The sequence below is a fragment of the Ovis canadensis genome, chromosome 11 (genome assembly GCF_042477335.2).
Source record: "Ovis canadensis isolate MfBH-ARS-UI-01 breed Bighorn chromosome 11, ARS-UI_OviCan_v2, whole genome shotgun sequence".
In the NCBI taxonomy this organism is placed as follows: domain Eukaryota; kingdom Metazoa; phylum Chordata; class Mammalia; order Artiodactyla; family Bovidae; genus Ovis; species Ovis canadensis.
Genome location: NC_091255.1, coordinates 41,468,515 through 41,487,580, shown reverse-complemented (window position 1 = coordinate 41,487,580; position 19,066 = coordinate 41,468,515). Strand labels below are relative to the sequence as shown.

At 50.6% G+C, this 19,066-nt stretch overlaps 1 protein-coding gene across 3 annotated transcripts; it reads left to right on the top strand.

Annotated features, from left to right (window-relative positions):
- The first annotated feature begins 250 nt into the window (after positions 1 to 250).
- TRIM16 (tripartite motif containing 16) lies at positions 251 to 17,314 on the top strand. Of its 3 annotated transcripts, XM_069603590.1 has the most exons (7): positions 656 to 1,222; positions 5,764 to 5,968; positions 7,666 to 7,761; positions 10,453 to 10,686; positions 11,018 to 11,183; positions 11,650 to 11,745; positions 14,848 to 17,314. In XM_069603590.1, the coding sequence occupies exons 4-7, from the start codon at positions 10,537 to 10,539 to the stop codon at positions 15,429 to 15,431; spliced, it is 996 nt and encodes a 331-aa protein (XP_069459691.1). In that variant the 5' UTR covers positions 656 to 1,222; positions 5,764 to 5,968; positions 7,666 to 7,761; positions 10,453 to 10,536; the 3' UTR covers positions 15,432 to 17,314. The 3 variants fall into 3 exon arrangements, with proteins under 3 accessions (XP_069459689.1, XP_069459690.1, XP_069459691.1); XM_069603588.1 differs by lacking the exon at positions 5,764 to 5,968 and having other exon boundaries at positions 251 to 1,222; XM_069603589.1 differs by lacking the exons at positions 5,764 to 5,968; positions 7,666 to 7,761 and having other exon boundaries at positions 483 to 1,222.
- The last annotated feature ends 1,752 nt before the right edge of the window (positions 17,315 to 19,066 follow it).

Sequence of the window (19,066 nt, the reverse complement as noted above, 5' to 3'; positions counted from 1 at the left end):
GAAGGGGGCTTGGGTTTGATACCTGGTCGGGGAATTTAGATCTTGTATGCTATCCAGCGGGCTTCGCAGGTGGTTCTGCAGTAAAGAATCTGCCTTCTAATGCAGAAGACAAAGGAGATGCGAGTTCGATCCCTGGGTCAAGAAGGTCCTCTGGAGGAGGAAATGGCAATCCACTCCAGTATTCTTGCCTGGGAAATCCCATGGACAGAGGAGCCTGGTGGGATATAGTCCACGGGGTCACAAAGAGTCAGACACAACTTAGCGACTGAACACGTGCTATGTGGCGTGGCCCCAGGAAAGAAAAAGTTGAAGACAAAAAGGTCGAACCTGTCAAGTTATATAAAGCAACATCGGCTGTGACTGCAGATCTCAGGAATCTCCGGTCCTTTCCAGACTGACCTGCCTTGGCTGAGATTATGGGGTGGGGATGGTGGTACGAATCACTCACAGAAGAATAGCTATTTCGGTTCTGGGCTGGAGGAGGAGCCGGAGCCTGGGCCATTGAGCGCGAGGACCCGGGCTCCCTGGTGGCCATCACAGTTGGCCGTCCTCCCAGCTCAGTGGAGTAATGAGCAACCGAGCTGCCTCTGGGGGAGGAAACAGTTAAAGTCCTGCCACAGCTGCAGTTCTCTGGGCGTGGTTCTGCTGTCTGACTGGGGCTCTGGATCCTGGGCCCAGAGGCAGAGGAAGCCCAGCTCCGCAGTGGCAGACTGTTTACATGGCTGAATTGGATCTGATGGCTCCAGGCCCGCTGAGCGGGATCCCCGCTCACCCTCCGGCCACTCACAGCCCAGACTCTGGCTCGGCCAGTCCTGCAGAAGAAGAGAACCTGGGCTCCCCGGGGAGCCCCCCAGGGGAAACTGGGGGACAGGGCTCTGAGTGGCAGGGAGCTCCCGAGGCAGAGGGCCTGGAGGAGGAGGAGGAGGTCCTGTGTGACTTCTGTCTCGGGGCCAGCAGGGTGAAGGCCGTCAAGTCCTGCCTGACCTGCATGGTGAACTACTGCCCGGAGCACCTGCGGCCACACCAGGAGAACAGCAGGCTGCATGGCCACCAGCTGACCGAGCCTGCCAGGGACCGGGACCTGCGGGTGTGCCCCGCCCACCGCAGCCCACTGATCGCCTTCTGCGACCCCGACAGGCAGTGCGTCTGCGAAGAGTGCAGCCAGGCGGAGCACAGGGGCCACGCCTTAGTCTCCCTGGACGCCGCCCGCAGGGACAAGGAGGTGAGTGCTGGGGTCTAGGGGAGAGGGAGGTGGGGAGGCTGCCAGGCCTCTGCCGAGGCTCCTGGGGCTGCGTTCTCTCAGCCTTGCTACCTGGCGGTACACCCAGCCTGAATGTCTCTTGCACTTGGCTTTGGATGCTGTAGTGGCTCACTCTATCCCCATTGGCCCCACTGTCCCTGAAATGCTCCCTGTCTGTCGCTCCTCTTGCTAGTTTCCTGCTGTTTCTCACTCAGCTTTCAGTGCTGATCTGTTCCTGGGGGTGGGGTATACAAGGTGTATGATTGAGGACAGTGGTGTTCCCCTCTGGTCAGGTCTGAGTGGCAATGAATGAAATGTAAATCTTGGCAGAAATTCTAGAGAAAAGAGCCGAAAATTTCCCCTAATTTCTCTTCTTCCCTTTACCCCAAACGAGATATCAGGAGACAGGGCCCCTCTGGAAGTGCCAGCTATGAAATTCAAGACCTTGAGATGGGCTGAGATAACATAGAACTGGGAACGTCCCTCCTGGATAATGTCAAGGACCACTTCCCTTAGGGAAAATAAACCTCATCATCAGATAGAAGCATCAGGAGAGACAGAAACACTGTGCTCATAGCCTGTAATTTTATTCCCAACAGATAGGGAAACTGTTTATGGAACAACTGGCTTTTCTCTGCCCTAAAGCTGAGAGCCTGGAGAATTCTTGGGAACGGACTTAAATGCTTTGTTTCTCTTACTTGGACTTCCTACGAGCACTTTGGTTCTGGGGGGTGGGGTGACGTGCAGTTGAACTTTGTCCCACGTTTCTTTCTTTCTTTTTAAAATGTTTATTTATTTAGCTACTTGAAGCATGCTGGCTTAGTTGCATGTAGAATCTTGGTTCCTTGACCAGGGATTGAACCCTTGTCCCCTGTGTTGAAAGGTGGATTCTTAGCCACTGGACCGTCAGGGAAGTCCTGTGCCACATTTCTTGTGTCTAGATGCTGGGCAGCTCCCTTGTTGGCACTGAGCACAGCGCCTTGGCCCAGGGCTCTGAGACAGCTGAGAAGAAGCTTCCTGGGAGGGGCAGGTTCCTAGCAGGGTCCCTCTTCCACGTCCTCCCTTAAGTATGGATTTTATCTGGTGTTAGTGGGAATAATTCTGGAAAGTTCTGTATCCCAGATGTCAGTGAGTCACCATTTCCAGCTCTAGAATCCACTTGTCGACTGTTCCCAGCGTCTCTAGTGCCAGGAAACATCTGGTCAGGAGAGAGCTGGTCATTTCCACCCACTCCTCACGTTCACGGCCACGAGGAGGCTCTGGATCAACAGACAGGTCAGAGGACAAAGCTCCAGGTAATTGAGGAAACTGGTCTTGGAGCGTTGCCATGTGCAACATGCTTCCCTGGGATTTCCCCATTTGGTCCTGGGATGACTCTATGAGGTGGTGACTCTTCATCCCCACCACATTTGTCCAAGCTCATACAGATGGCTAAGTCATGGAGTGAGGGATGGAAGCTTCTGGAAGGCCACCCACTGGAGGACACAAGGAAGAACTCCAAGGTCACAATATTATAACCTTATTTTTTTTTTAATGCTCCAAAAACCTGCCATACATATAGTAAAGGGTTGAAGGCAGAGTGCATTTCCCTTGTTCAGGGTATAAAATCTGAATTCTGTCATGTTTAGCTGGAAAAGGAATGCATGTAACTACACACAGAGGAACAATCACCAAATACGGCAATAGATTTTACCAGAAAAGGTCTCCCTCCCATCCTGGATCCACCCGTCTCCTTCTTCAGAAGTATAATATGCTCAGTCACTAAGTCGTGTCTGACTCTTTGCAACCCCACAGACTGCAGCCTTGCCAGTCTGTCCATGGGATTTTTTCAGGCAAGAATACTGGAGTGGGTTGCCATTTCCTTCTCCAGGGGAGCTTCCCAGCCCAGGGGAATAATGGGAATAACATCGATCCCCAGGGATCAAACTTGCATCTTTTGCACTGCAGGCAAATTCTTTACCTTGGAGCCACCTGGAAAGCTCCTCTTCAGAGGTAAACACCATCATATACTCTTCCTCCTTGTTCCTTTCAGAAAATTCTGTGCCTGTAGCAACATAGATACAATATAAATTTTAAATGTAGTGTAAGCTGGTGCATTACAGAGACATTGAGTAGTTGTCATTCTGAGCAGGGAGAGTTGTTTAGTGCAGGGAACCCCAACCTCTGGGATCTAACCTGACAATCTGAGGTGGAGCTGATGTAATAATAGAAATAAGTGTTAGTCGCTCAGTTGTGTGCAACTCTGTGACCCCATGGACTGTAGCCCTCCAGGCTCCTCTATCCGTGGGATTATCCAGGCAAGAATACTGCAGTAGGTGGCCATTCCTTTCTCCCGGGGGTCTTCCCAACCCAGGAATTGAACCTGGGTCTCCCTCATTGCAGGCAGATTCTTTACCATTAATAAAAATAAAGTACACAATAAATAATAAAAATAAGTAATGTGCTTGAATCATCCAGAAAACCATCCCCCTATCTATGGAGGACTTTTCTTCCACAAAACCAGTTCCTGGTGCTAATAAAGTTGGGGACTGCTTATATAGTACATGTGCAGAACCCCAAATTTGGATATCCCAGGAGGGAGCTGTGTCAGGTAACACAACGACACTCAGGACAGTTTTTGGTGCTGAAAGCAGTGGCGGTTATAGGAGCAGTGCGGTAGCCCAGGCCCCAGATCTAGGCTCTGGCCTGTTCACCGCCTCTGCTTGCGGTTCTGCTTGTTTGAGTTTTCTGCTTTTCTGCCCTGTGTCCTTGCTTTCAATTCAGAGTGAGCGTGCCCAATAAGTGCGTTCTCTCTCCGTGGTCCTCACTGCTCAGGAGCTGAAAGATTTCTTGCCAGGAGACTGGCTCAGAAGACACAGTTCCTTGAGGAGGCTGCAACCTCCACCAGGATTATTTGGAAAGCCTTAACAGACCTAAGTAAGGCTCCAGAAGTTCCATCTTTCCTTCAGCCAGCCTGAACTTGCTGGAGCTGCTTGCTGAAGGTCACTTTGGATGGTGTTTAGGGCTGCTTGCTCAGGCAAGCCCATCATGCAGAGGAAGCTGAGAACGGCAGGGTCAGCCACAGGGACAAAGCGCAGCCAGGACCCTGCACAGGGTCTGCAGGGAAACTGGCTTCTCAGTTCTCCGACTGAGCCTCTTCTGTGGCTCCTATGCTCTCCAGCTATGCCTGTGGGCAAAAACTCTTGAATCTGGAAATTCCAGGTGTTCACTGAGTATTTCTTCTGTGCTGCTGGGCTCCTAGGGCCCAGCCCTTTCCTATGGGGACTCACCTCTTCCTCTTCCTGGGGCCAACTTCCCAGGGCCCCTTAACTTAAAAAAATTTTTTTTTAAATTGAAGTATAGCTGATTTACAATGCTGTGCCAATCTCCATTGTACAGCAATGGAGTGACTCAGTTTTAACATATATATATATATTCTTTTTAAAATATTCTTTTCCATTAGGGTTTATCTCAGGATATTGAATATGGTTCCCTATGCTATACAGTAGGATTTTGTTGTTTATCCACCCTGTATATAATTGACATAAATTCAAGCAAACCCCAGAAGATAGTGAGGGACAGGGAAGCCTGGCGAGCTGCAGTGCATGGGGTGGCAAAGAGTTGGACATGACTGAGCGACTGAGCTGAACTGAATCCCAAACTCCCAGTCTATCCCTCTCCCTTAGCCGTCAAGAGCAGCTGGTCTTAACTCCTCTCACCTTCTCAGAACTCAGGCTCACTGCCAGGAAGTGAGGCTGCATGCTTGCATGCCTGCGTGCGTGTGTGCATGTTGTGAAGTCTGTACCACTTCTGTGACTGCTTTTCTGTTCTTTTCTGTTCCTTGTTGTGTTTATCAAACATTACCGAGAGCTTTTTGTGGGCTCAGTGTGCTGTACCCTCCCAGGGAGTGTGGGCTGTAATCAGGAAGCCAAAGCAGGCCCCTGGCTCCCCAGACGTCCAAGGGCTGGGACAGCACAAAAGCTCAGCCGTGTGTTCCGAGGAGGGAGCCCCTGGCAGGTGAGGGGTGGGGGTCTTGGGAGGAGGGAAGGCCTGGGCTGGACCCCGTCTTAGACCTTTAGGACCATTCGTGGCAGGTCACTGCATCCAACCTCGGCACAGGTTCCAGAAAGCTAAGGACAGGGTAGGGACGTGGACACAGTCTCAAGGTGAAGCAAGAGCCAGGTTCTGAGAGCCACAAGTGTCCCCAGTTCTCGGGGGAGCAGTTAACCAGCGTTGTTCATGGCCGTCTGCTGCCAGAAGGTGGATGGCTTGAGGCCGTTCAGAAGAATTTCTTCTAGAACTTCTGAAGAGTGTGTTGGACTCAGTATTATCTAAGTTGTTTTTTCTTAAACATTCTACTGCCTTCAAGAGCAGGGAGGCTGCCTTATGTAACTGGACTGACATGTAGTGGGTTCCGACCAGCCACCTGAGGAGCGAAGTCAGGGCGCAGGTGGCACTCTTGTGTTCCCAGAGGGACACACAGAGTGCCTGACACCATGTAGAATGTCTTTTTTTCTCTCTCCTCACTCCCTCTGCTGTTCCAGTTTGCATCTCTAACCTGATCCCGGCCACCCAGCTGGGTGCCGCCTGTGCCCTGGAGGAAGAGGCAAGAAACAGTCTGTCAACATTTTCTTGAGGTGCCAGAGGAGATGCTAGAGGGCCTGACGAGGGCCATGGAGCCCGCCAGTGGCAGGTGTTGGATCACAGACACGGTGTCCTTTGCACAGCATCTGTCCTCTCCCCGCCAAGGTGGGCAGGGCTCTCTGTGCCCCTGGATGTGGGGCATTTACGCTCACTGGCACCCCTGTTCTGCTTTGGTGCAGAGCCTGCCCTGGCCTGCGATGTGTGTGAGGCTGAAGTCTTGGGAAATCCTGGAGCTGGGGTCTGAGGCACCCCGTCATTTTCTAGGAACAGGAATAACTGGAGGTGCTGGTTGCCCAAGTGGTCCCGCCTGTCATGGGGAAGCGGGAGTGCCCGCTGGTGGGGTGACTCAGAGGTCCCCATGAGGCACTTTGGAGTCCTTTTCTCCTTTAATGGCTGTCTGCAGACAGTGGGGAGAAACCCCTCCCTATATACTCTGGGGATCTCCTGGGTCCCTGGGTCATGTTGGGGCTGGCCCCTTTAACATGTCCACATGTCTGTGCTGTTGCTCTTGTGTGTCCTGTTGCATCTCCCACCACCTTTTATTTTATTTATTTATTTTTTTTCCCACCACCTTTTAAACAAGCACCTCATGTCCTTCCCCCCGCCCAACCTGGAGAGGTCACTGGGTAAGCCTTTCTGATAGACCAGGATTCCACAATCTCCCCCAAACAGGTCAGATCGCTTCCTTCTCCCCCGCTTCCCCCACTCCAGGACATCAGGTCTCAGGTGTGGGAAGTCAGTGGACTCCCATCAGCTCTGAGTCAGGACCCTGGAGCTTGATCAGAAGTTCCCAGTTTTTGGCAGAGTGAGGCAGGTCCGCTGCTTGCCTGGGCTTCTGTCCCTGGGGCCTGGGATTACCACGAACTTTGGTGGGAGGAAGGGGAGACACGTCAGGTGCTCCCCGCCAGTCCAAGACCTGTTAGGGCAAGTGACTCAGAACTCAGTGCTGACACACGCTGCTGTGAAAAGCAGCGAAAGCTGTCCTTTCTGTTGCCACTGTCTCACACCCTTGTGGAGGCAGAAAGTGATGGTGGCCTTTGAAGTTCACAAAGGCTCTGGTTTCCTGTCTTGTCAGGTTCTGGGCAGAAAGTGCTTAGGGAGGTGGAGTGGGGCTGGGCGGGGGGTGGGGGTCAAAGCAGGCAAACCCAGAGTTCTCATGTGGGCACTCACCTCGGTGGGGAGGAGTTGCCCTGCCTGCGTTCGGAAGAGAAGATTCTGTGATGGAAAGCAACCAAAGAGGCACCAGTAAAATGACGAAGTCAATGACGCCACTGCCACTAATGGAGTACCCGCGAGGTGCCAGCTGCTGTGCAGACTTCCTGCTGCCCCCCGTCCTCATAGGAACCCTGTGAATTGGACACTAGCTTTCCCCACCTCACAGTGAAGAAATGCAAGTGGGGAAGCTTTAAGTCAACTTTGCCCCAAAGTCTTGGCTGCTAAGTAGAAACCCTGGGGTCCCCCCCACCGCCAGTTCCAAGCCCCTGTGCTCCCTGTCAGCCTGTTCTAGACCACTGACACCTACATGACCCTCGTGGCTCTGTTTTCTCACCTGTGCTATGGAGACAGCGTGTTTACCTGCTGTGGGCATGGTCGCAATGACGGGAGGAGATTCAGCTGGTAATGCTGGTGCACAGTGGACCCTCTCTGCCTCCACGGAGGGCACCCAGCCTGCTCCTGAGAGCAGCTTCCGGGCCCCCATCACTTTCTGTGGAAGAAGGGCAGGTGGCACCGTTGCTCCCGGGGACCTTCCGGGTGCCCTGGGCACCTTCCTCCCTAACACTGCTGACCTTCCTTCTTCTTAGGCTGAGCTTCGGAGGACCCAGTTAGACCTGGAGCAGAAATTCAAGTTGAATGAAAATGCTATCTCCAGGCTCCAGGCTAACCATAAATCTGTCCTGGTAAGTCTGGCCAGAGTCACCTGCCAGGCTTTGACACACCTGGCTGGCTGCTGCTGCTGGTTCAGTCAGGCCCACCCGGAACCGTGGGACTCGGCTGCAGGCCTGGCCTCCACGTCCGCAGGCCCGGCCTCTGTGTCTACAGGCCCCTTAGGTCTTATCATCTGATGGAAACTGTGGGTACAGATCAAGTTGGCTACACTGTAGGGTGGCGTCACCTTGTCTCTGGGATTTGCTGTGAAATTAGTTCAAGGTTGAAAACTGGCAAGTGATTCACTTTTAACAATGGAGAATAGAAGCAAACTAGTCCTGTGATGTGTGTGCATGCTAAGTCACTTCAGTCGTGTCTAACTCTGCGACCCTATGAACTTTAGCCCACCAGGCTCCTCTGTCCATGGGATTCTCCAGGCAAGGATATTGGAGTGGATTACCATGCCCTCCTCCAGTCCTGTGATAGCTCTGGCTTATTTGTATATTTGCATATGCTTTTTTGACCAGGAGCAAATGGTATATGTGGGAATGGAGGGGGGTGGTTAGCTAGAGCTCCGGAAATTATGCATAATCTTGGCTTCTTCCACCATGACAGGGTGTTCCGCATGCGATTCTCGCCTGTCCTAAGTCCTGGCAGACAGAAAAGAGAGGCGAGAGCGGCTGGATTAGTGGATGGTACTTTGGGTTTGAATCCTCTGTCAGGAAGATCCCCTGGAGAAGGAAATGGAAACCCACTCCAGGATTCATGCCTGGGAAATTCCATGGACATAGGAGCCTGCCATGCCACAGTCCATGAGATTGCAAAGAGTCGGACATGACTTAGTGACTAAACAACAACAATAGCAACTTGATAAGGCCAGTGGTGTATGTGTGTGCCCAGTCTGACTCTCTGCAACCCCGTGGACTTTAGCTCACCAGGATCCTCTGTCCATGGCACTTCCCAGGCAAGAATCCTGGAGTGGCTCTTCATGCTCTCCTTCAGGGGATCTTCTGGACCCAGGGATTGTACTCAAGTCTCTTGTATCTCCGGCATCGGTAGGCGGGTTCTTTACCACTGGGCCATCTGGGAAGTCCCATAACGGTATGCCAGGCTACTTAGTTTTAGTCTCTCTGGTTTCTGACCACTTTCCATAATAAACTCTAAGTGGACCCAAACTGTTTCATGAAAGCTTCTCACTAGTGGCAAGCCAATAACCACAACTCAGAGGAGAATGCAAAACGTGCACACATTGGCAGTTAGGAGCAGCGGCATCTTTGCATATGAAGAATGATTCTACCTCTCCATCCATTCATCCACTCTCCCATCCATCCCTCCCCCAACCATCCATCCATCCATCCATCCACCCACTCACCTGTCAGCACCAGTACCTAAGAACTACCAAAGATAAGAGGAAACTGTTGAAAAGAACGTGGATTGAAGTTGTAAATATGACCTTGACTAAGGCATTTACTAAAGATATGGAAGGACAGACTCCCACACACACAGGTGCCATCAGGCAAATCCCTACTGTTCATCACGTGGAGTTAGTTGTATATATTTTTGAATGTGGCATTCCATTCCGTACAGGTAGGCTTGTCCTGCAATGCTCAGGTGCTGTGGTTGCCTTCACATGCCCTAAACGTTTTGTGTCTGGCCCAGACACCAGAGGATGTGCTTTCAGCTCAGATGGATCCAGTGGGCAGTTTGGTGTTGTTCAGTCACTAAGTCGTGTTCGACTCTTTGCAACCCCACGGATTGCAGCACACCAGGCTTCCCTGTCCTTCACTATCTCCTGAAGTTTGCTCAAACTCATGTCCATTGAGTTGGTGATGCCATCCAACCATCTTACCCTTTTTTGTCCCCTTCTCCTTCTGCCCTCAATCTTTCCCAGCCTCAGGGTCTTTTCCAATGATTTGGCTCTTCACATCAGGTAGCCAAAGTATTGGAGTTTCAACTTCAGTATCAGTCCTTACAATGAATATTCAGGGTTGATTTCCTTTAGGATTGACTGGTGTGATCTCCTTGCTGGACGGTTTGATTTCCTTGGTGGGTAGTTTAGCTGGACATAATGAAGTGCTGAGAAAGCAAATTCAGGCTACTGATTTGTACAAAGAAGCCAAATTATTAATTTTCTGCAAGAAATATGACTCTCAAGTACACTGAACAGGTCCATTGTCCAGGCAGGAAGACTGATGTCACAGACCTGAAGAGGAACCTGACTGTCAGATCTGGGCTCAGCAGACAACGCACAGTCTCGTCCAATGGATGAGAGACCAAGTTAATGAAGAGTAAATAAGGACTCACACCCCGGGGGGTCCTTGTTTTATAGAACCCAGGATTCAAATGAGAATAAAGGCTTTCTTTTATAGTAGGAAATTGTTCCCTAATTTGAGGGTTTCTTGGGTTTATATTGGGATTCTCAGGTGGCGCTAGTGGTTAAAAATTAACCTGCTAATGCAGGAGACTCAGAAGATGCAAGTTTGATCCCTAGGTGGGGAAGATCCCCTCCAGGAGGAAATGGCAACTCACTCCAGTATTCTTGCCTGGGAAAGTCCATGGACAGAGGAGCCTGGCGGACTGCCGTCTGTGGGGTCAGAGTTGAACATGACTGAGTATGCATGCATGCTTTTTTACATTTCTGTGTGTTGAGCTTTGATAAGATTGATGCTTCGCTAATCACTAATGGGTTTTTCACTGATTCTCCCCCACCCCCTTGCCACTAGGTGTCAGTGTCGGAGGTGAAGGCCAGGGTGGAGGAGCAGTTCGGGGAGCTCCGTGCTGCCGTGACGAAGGCCCAGGCCGACGTGATGCTCTTCCTGGAGGAGAAGGAGCAAGCTGCCCTGGGCCAGGCCAACGGCATCAAGACCCACCTGGAGTACAGGAGTGCAGAGATGGAGAAGGCCAGGCAGGAGCTGGACAGAATCGCTGCCATTGGCAGTCCCATGCTATTCCTGGAGGTATGGGTCACTGCGACGCCGGAGCCAGAGAGACCCTCACTCTGCTAGGTCCGCAGTGGATATGGCAACGCAACCACCCTGTTGATAAATGAGGCAGAGAGCAGCAGAGAACAGGAGTAGGAGGGAGGGCTGCCCAGAGCGGGAGGCCAGACCAGGTCATGGAAGATGCCTTCTATGTGGTCAGGTGCTGAGCTGGACCCATTACATTTTGTGAAGTACACGCCCCTATCAGCCCGTGTCACAGATGCAGAAGGTGCTGTATTGAGTAGGGCAGCCCTGTTTAGGAAGCACAGAAGCCAGGGCAAGTTCCACTGTGTTTCTTTTCCTGCAGGAGTACTGCAAGTTCAAGAACACGGAGGATGGCGCCTTCCCCAGCGTCTACATAGGGCTCAAGGACAAGCTATCAGGCATCCACAAGGTCATCACGGACTCCACTGCCCACCTGATCCAGCTGCTGCAGAGCTACAAAGAGAAGCTCCAGGAGTTCTCCAAGGATGGTGAGACGCCAGGCCTTGTGACATCTCTGGAGGGGTTGGCAGGGGAGGTGGGGGTCAGGGAAGGAGAACAGAACAGGGGTGGAGAGAATGTCCCATTTTCAGAGCCGTCCACTGGTTGGACCGTGTAGCTGGTGGACGCGTACCTTGATGATGTTAACTTACAACTGATTTCAGAAAACATGGTCTTGGTATGCACTTGGCCCACATCTCCACTCAAGTGCAGACTAAATTCCGAGGTCACTGATGCCTATGCTTTCAAGTGAAACCCAGGTTAGGCTGGGATCTTTCCTCAGTGGGTTTTACTTTGATGTGGTCCATTGAGCAGGATTCTCTGAAGCATGACTAGTGTCTGGTCCTGACTTTCCCCAGGAGGCCCAGGGAAGAGCAACTGAAGTGGGGGGTTCCCGTTCCTTAGATTCTCTTGCCCACCTGGACAGGTGAGCATTTACAACTCTTGATTTTCTAGAGGAGTACGACATCAGAACTCAGGTGTGTGCTGTCATTGAGCACAGACATCGGACCTCAAAACCTGAGCCCTGCACCAGGCGGCAGTTCCTCCAGTGTAAGTCGTGAGCTGCTCTGCTTTCCCGGGGCGGGGGGGCGGGGGGGGGAGGAGATGTGCATGTGATGCTTCAGAAGCAAGGATACCATCTTTCAGCAGGTTTCAGGTTCTTGCAACTTCAGGTCTATCCCCAAATGGTATATTTAAATTTTAAATAAGTTGAATTTCAAAAAAATCAGAACTTTTAATTTTGAAACCATTTCAGAGTTTAAAAAAACATTGCACGAAAGAGGACCAAGAATTCTGATACACCTTTCACCTAGCTTTTCCAAACGTGAGCACTTTACATAAATATGGTCCATTGATCCAAATCAGGAAGTGAGCATTGCTGGCTGGAATTTATCAGATTTCACCAGGGTTGCTTCCAGTGTCCTTTTTCTGGTCGGAAGTCCAGTCCAGAGTCACAGATGTTTTCTGGTCTCCTTAGCTTCCTTCAGTCTGTGTCCAGTCCTTTAGTCCTTCTGTGTCCTTCAAAACCTTGGCCCCTTTAAAGATCCTGGCTGGTTACCAGGTGGCTCCCTTTTAAGTCTGGTTTGGCTGAAATTACCTAGCCCATTGTCCTGTCCTGACGTTGAAGTGTCCTGGTCTGTTGGCATTTTTAGAAACACTTATTTCCAATCAATACTTGCTCATGGTTAACAAGACAGGGAGGTCTTGTCTCCCAGGAGAGGAAGGACATGTCTGGGTAATCAAGGCTAATTTTTCTGACTTTCATCTCTTTGGAACTCACTGTTCAACCCTGCTTCTGCTTGCTTTCTGGGGTAAGCTCTGGTTGGCTGACTCCTGAACCCCATTCTCTCTGGTCTTGACGTGGAGCCTCGGGTTTGATGACCCTGTTCTTGCCACAGCTCCTCGTCTCCCCCAGGACCTCTTGGTTTCCAGTTTCCTTTATTTATCTTTTGTGCTTCCTGACAGCAGCATATCAATGTTTTACAAACAGACAATGCAGTTAAAATAGGGGCTTCCCAGCTGGCGTGATGGAAAATAATCCTCCTGCCAATGCAGCGGACATAAGAAATGCAAATTTGATCCCTGGGTCAGGAAGATCCCCGGAGAAGGGGATGGCAACCCACTCCAGTATTCTTGCCTGGAAAATGCCATGGACAGAGCAGTCTGGTGGGCTACAGTCTGTGGGGGTTGCAAAGAGCAGGACATGACTGAAGTGACTTAGCATGCGCACATGTAGTTGATACAAGAAGCCAGCTGATGTGGAGCTGCTGCACGCGTCAGGGGAGATTCAGGGGTGGCTTAGATGGGGGTGAACGGGGTCTCTAGGTGGGACTTGGGGCTTCCAGTGTGAGTTGAGGGGCAAAATGAGGGAGGATGGGGCCAAGAGAAATGTCAAAATAACCTGGAGTGTGACTTGAGCATTTGGGTGTGTGGAGGTGTCCTCTGGGGCCAGAAAAAGAATATCTGTGTACATGTGGGGGGGGGACTGCTTGAGAATTCCCCTGCTAAATAGTGGCCAAATATTTTAACAAATGAGTGAATCAGATGTGGGTGTATGACCCTTGCCAACACTGCATAGAAAAGCACCTGAATTCAGGACGTGTTTGTCGAATGAATGAAAACATGAGCCCATCAGTAAATTTTATTTCTTGATTCAGTTCAACAAATAGTACAGTAAATGGCAAGCAGTTTGAGCTTCAAGAAGGAAGGAAGGAAGTGGGGGTGACTTGTTAAAAGGTGTCTGGGACCACTTACCACATGTGTGGAAGTGAGACCCCCTCCCCCAACCCCAACCTAGCAATTCCCCCAGACGTGGCTGGGCATCCCAGGATTTAACTCTGTCCTGATGCTATCTGCCTGGAGATGGTGTCAGAGCCCACCAGATGGACCCCGCTTCAGATGCCAGTCACAATTATGGGGCCCCCAGAGGACCCACAACTTCTGTCCGACTTGGCTGCAATCCAAGGCTCCCAGGACCCTCCTTGGATTCGAGCATTTGCTAGAACGGCTCACAGAATTCAGACACTTATGTTCACCAGTTCATCAAAGGGTGTGATGAAGGACACAGATGAGCAGCCGGAGGAAGGGAGAGATGCTCAGAGCGAGGGCTGGGAGGGTCCCCGTGGAGGTGGGGTCAATTGCCTGATGTGGATGTTTGTCAGCCCAGAAGTAGTCAGAACCCCACACTCCTGGGATTTTATGGGGGCTTTATCCTACAGGCATGATGAACCACTTCCAGCCCATCTCTCTTCCCAAGAGAAGAGGAATTAGGGCTGCAAGATCCAAGCAGAACTTGGTTATGACTTGGTTCTTCTGGTGACCAGCCAGCCCCACCCCCCCATCCCCACACACAGAGTCACTTTGTTAGAACGAAAGACACTGGGACTTCCCTGATGATCCAGTGGCTAATACTTTGAGCTCCAAGGCACTGGGGTCCAGGTTCAATCCCTGGTCAGGGAACTGGATCCCACATGCCAAAACTGAGATCTGGTGTAGCCAAATAAATAAATAAATAAACATAAAATGAAACCCCCAAACTCTACCTCTTAAGGAGAAAAAAGACATTTGTTTAACCCAGGAAATTACAAGGGTTTCAGGAGCTCTGTGTCAGGAACTGGTCTCAGCATGGGATTTTCTAGGCAAGAACACTGAGTGGGTTGCCATTTCCTCTTCCAGGGGGATCTTCCTGACCCAGAGATTGAACCTGTGTCTCCTGCATTGCAGGCAGATTCTTTCTAGGCAAGAATACTGGAGTAGGTTGCCATTTCCTGCTCCAGGGGATCTTCCTGACCCAGGGATCAAAACTTAGTCTCTTGCATCTCCTGTGTTGGCAGGCAGGTTCTTTACCTCTGAACTGCCTGGGAAGCCTGTCAAAGACCAAACATTAGAACAAAGGATGGTGCTAGTACTGTTACCACTCAGGAAATTACAGAGAACTCTGTGGTGGTAGCCAGGGGCAGAGACCAAGTCTACAATTACTGTAAGTCACAGAGTCCCGCTTGTGTTCTGTTTCCTGGTTTTCACCCACCTCTTCTTTGGGAGGGGACAGAACTTGGGTAGACAGGGAACAGAGGGATGGATGTCTTCTCATCCCTTGGAGGCTGGCTAGATGTGAGTCAGCTGCCAACCCCCGACCTTCTATATCCCCCCCAGATGCCTGTGACATTGTCTTCGACCCTGACACGGCACACAGGTACCTCCGGCTGCAGGAGGACAACCGCAAGGTCACCAACACGGCGCCCTGGGAGCACCCCTACCCCGACCTGCCCAGCAGGTTCTCACACTGGCGGCAGGTGCTGGCCCAGCAGAGCCTGTACCTGCACAGGTACTACTTCGAGGTGGAGCTCTCGGGAGCGGGCATCTATGTGGGCCTGACATGCCAGGGCATTGACCGCAAGGGTGAAGAGCGCAACAGCTGTATCTCCGGGAACGACTTCTCCTGGAGCCTCCACTGGGACGGGAAGGGGTTCAGGGCATGGCACAGTGATGCAGAGACCCTGCTCAGCGCCAGCGCTTGCCGGAGGCTGGGGATCTATGTGGACTTCCCCGGCGGGGGCCTCTCCTTCTACGGCATCGAGCCTGAGACCCTGACGCTGCTGCACAGGTTCCAGTGTAAGTTTTCGGAGCCCGTCTACCCAGCCTTCTGGCTTTCCAAGAAGGACAGTGCCATCCGGATTGCAGATCTGGGAGAGGAACCCGAGAAGCCAGGGCCGGCCCCGGTGGAGGCTGCTGCCTAGACGCCGGTCCAGGTCTCAGACCTGTGCTGACACACAGACAGGTGGCAGTTTCTATTGGGAGACTGACGGGGGGTCCAGGCCAGTGCCTGCTGGCTTTAGAAATCATGTGAGGATGAGGGGAAAGGTCTCTGGTTGCCGCCCTGGGCTCCTCACTGCGCTGGTCCCCGTGTTTGCAGTAATCCTCAAACCCTAGGTCCCCCTCACCATATTCTTATGATCTCGCCCTGTCTGCTTGGGTGGACGACATGCTGTGCCCAGAGGTGGTCACCAGGCAACCTCAGAGGGATCAGAAAGACTGCAGAGGAATCAGAACCAATCGCTAACCTTGTCTTACTCCCGTGTCCCCTGTTCTGAGCGCCTCCTGGGCCTCAGCCCTTGTGACCTTCTCGGCAGCCCCATGGGGAGGTGCTCAACCACCCCCACTTGGCGGATGGACAGGCTGCGGTTTAGGGGGTTAGTGAACTCACTCAGGGTCACTGTGGTCACGTGGCGAGTGAGTGGCCGAGCTGGGATTCAAACCTGACATCGAAGTTCTAACCACTACCCAACCCTGCCCTCCTCCTTAGATCACAGATGTTGTGTGTAAGTGAATAAACTACAAGCTGAACTGCATTTGTGAGCATGGAGAGTCTGACAGTCTCGGTGGCTTTTCCTGCCCACGTCTGATGGGCCTTGCAGCTGTGCTGTGACAGAGAGCTCACTACCTCACAGGCAGCTCTCCTGGCTTGGGCACAGCGAGAACTGTAGGACTGTCTTCATAGGGTCCATGTCCTAGTCCCTATGACCTCGGCATATGGCCCTAACACCTCTCTTCTGGAGCCACCTGGATGGTGGGGAGCTCCTTATCCAAAGGGCAGTTGTCTACACACTGAGGAGTAGCTCTCACAGGTCCCCTGGGAATATGCGTGTTTTCACATCCTGTTTCCCAGTTTCCTTGTTTCCAGATTTTTTACCTCTCTGGTCACTTTCTCTTCCTTTTGACAGATTGTTCCCTAAAATTAAAGGTGTCTTTAGTCCTTATTCTTGATCAATTGTGTCTGACTCTGTGACCCCATGGACTGTAGCCTGCCAGGCTCCTCTGTCCATGGGATTTCCCAGGCAAGAATACCAGAGTGGGTTGCCATTTTCTTCTCCAGGGGATCTTCCTGACTTGGGGATCGAATCTGCGTCTCTTGTGTCTCCTGCATTGGCAGACAGTTCTTTACTAACATCAAACCTTTAGGCAAATGACAAACTGTATTTCAATGGGTTTCTGAGGACGTAACCTGAAATCCCTTCTGGGATTCACTGGACATGTAACTTCTGGGTCTTTTCCATGACCTGTGTAAGGCAATCCTCTTCCTCTTTGCCCTGTCTGGTGGTCCTGTCTCAAGAGCACTTTGTTTCAGCATCACTTGACTTGTTTCTGGAGACCCTGTCAGACATTTGATCATAGGATTTACACAGTGTAGGATTTTAATTTTCAAACTGAATTTTAAATTTTTAAATTTTATTGACTTTTAAAAAATTTGAATTGTAAAACTCATGACATCACTGCTGCTTGTGGAGATAGATTTGTTTCATGATCCTACTGGGTTATAACAGCTCTCCTTCCTATCCTGCAGAAATTGGTGACCTTTTCTTAAATCTTACTTTCGTTGATACATAAATTGGTTAGAGTCTTGCAGTCCTCAGTCAATACCTTTTGGTTTTAGTTATTCAATAAGTCATGCATCCGTGTGGGACTTCCCTGGCTGTCCAATGGTTAAGACTTCGCCTTCTAATGCAGTGGGTGCGAGTTCAATCGCTGGTTGGAGAGCTAAGATCCTACATGCCTCGTGGCCAAAAAACCAAGACATTAAACAGAAGCAATATTGTAACATTCAATAAAAACTTAAAAAATAGTCCATGTCTAAAAAATTTTTTTAAAAGTTATGCACGAGTAGAACTCTTCGATAACATAGTCCACCTCTGCACCTTTATGCAATGGACACCATGAAGGACGTTTTCAACCGCAAAGGTCAAGATACACTAGGTCAGCGCTTCCTTCTAACAGTGCTCTGAAAGGAGAAAATGAGATCAGCTTGGCCACCGTGCTGTTTTTAAACCCCTATATGTTGTTGATGTTTCTTCCTTAAATGCTCACAAACTATTTGATAAAGCATTTTAGAAATCAGGTACAAATTCACATCTAGTCTGCTGTTTGTAGAATCTACCTTATTTTTCTTTTAAAAAATCTAGACAATTTTGCCTGTCTCCATCCTCCAGCATTCTCCCTAGTTTCTCAAAATTTACTGCTTGGATTTCAGTCACGTTGGTAAATTGTGTCAGTGTCGTGAGATGTCATTTGTTTACGCCACACTCAGACTCATAAAAGGAACCCTCTGGGTGTCTCCTCACCTGTCTTCAACACCGGCTTCTCTTTTTGTTCACTCATTAAGGGCTTTCCTGGTGGTTTAGGGGTGAAGAATCGGCCTGCAATGCAGGAGACACAGGAGACGCTGGTTTGATCCTGGGGTCATGAAGATCCCCTGGAGGAGGAGATAACATCTCACTTCAGTATTCTTCCCTGGAAAATCTCATGGACAGAGAAGCCTGGTGGGCTATAGTCCACAGGGTGGTAAAGAGTCAGACACAACTGAGCAACTATCACTTTTTTTCTTTCTTTTGGCTTGAAGACCTTTTTTCTTGATGTAAAAAAGTAGAAGTTGCTCTGCTGCTGCTGCTAAGTCACTTCAGTTGTATCCGACTCTGTGTGACTCCACAGATTGCAGCCCACCAGGCTCCCCCGTCCCTGGGATTCTCCAGGCAAGAACACTGGAGTGGGTTGCCATTTCCTTCTCCAATGCATGAAAGTGAAAAGTGAAAGTGAAGTCGCTCAGTCGTGTCTGACTCTTCGAGACCCCATGGACTGCAGCCCACCAGGCTCCTCCATCCATGGGATTTTCCAGGCAAGAGTACTAGAGTGGGGTGCCATTGCTTTCTCCGAGAAGTTGCTCAGTTGTGTGCAATTCTTTGTGATCCCGTGGACTGTACTATGGAATTCTCTAGGCCAGAATACTGGAGTGGGTAGCCTTTCCCTTCTCCAGGGAATCTTCCCAACCCAGGGATCGAACCCAGTTCTCCTACATTGCGGATGGATTCTTTACCAGCTGAGCCACAAGGGAATCCCAAGAATATTAGAGTGGGTAGTCTATCCCTTCTCCAGGGGATCTTCCCAACCCAGGAATCGAACCAGGGTCTCCTGCATTGCAGGCAGATTCTTTACCAACTGAGGTATCAGGGAAGCCCCTTCTTAAATTTTAGTAACACTCAGTTTTTCTGTGATCAAAATTGATTGATCACAGCAAAACTGGGTGTTAGGAACATTTAGTTTCTTTCTATTGTTGCCTCAAGTGACAGTCATATCTTCTTTTACTTGGTCCAAAACTGAAATTGCCTAAAACAAACAGATAAAAAATAAAAAGATAACAAAGGCCAGTGTTATGTTCTCTGTCATTTTCTCCAAGCTTGGTATATATATCTCCAAGCTGTATGTCATATAGGAGCCTCCACTGTCTCTGGCAGCTCCTTAATCACAGATGGAATGTAGGCCTCACACTAGGACGCCCCACCAGTCAGTGGTAAGCACCTGTCTTCTATGATGAGAACGGGGC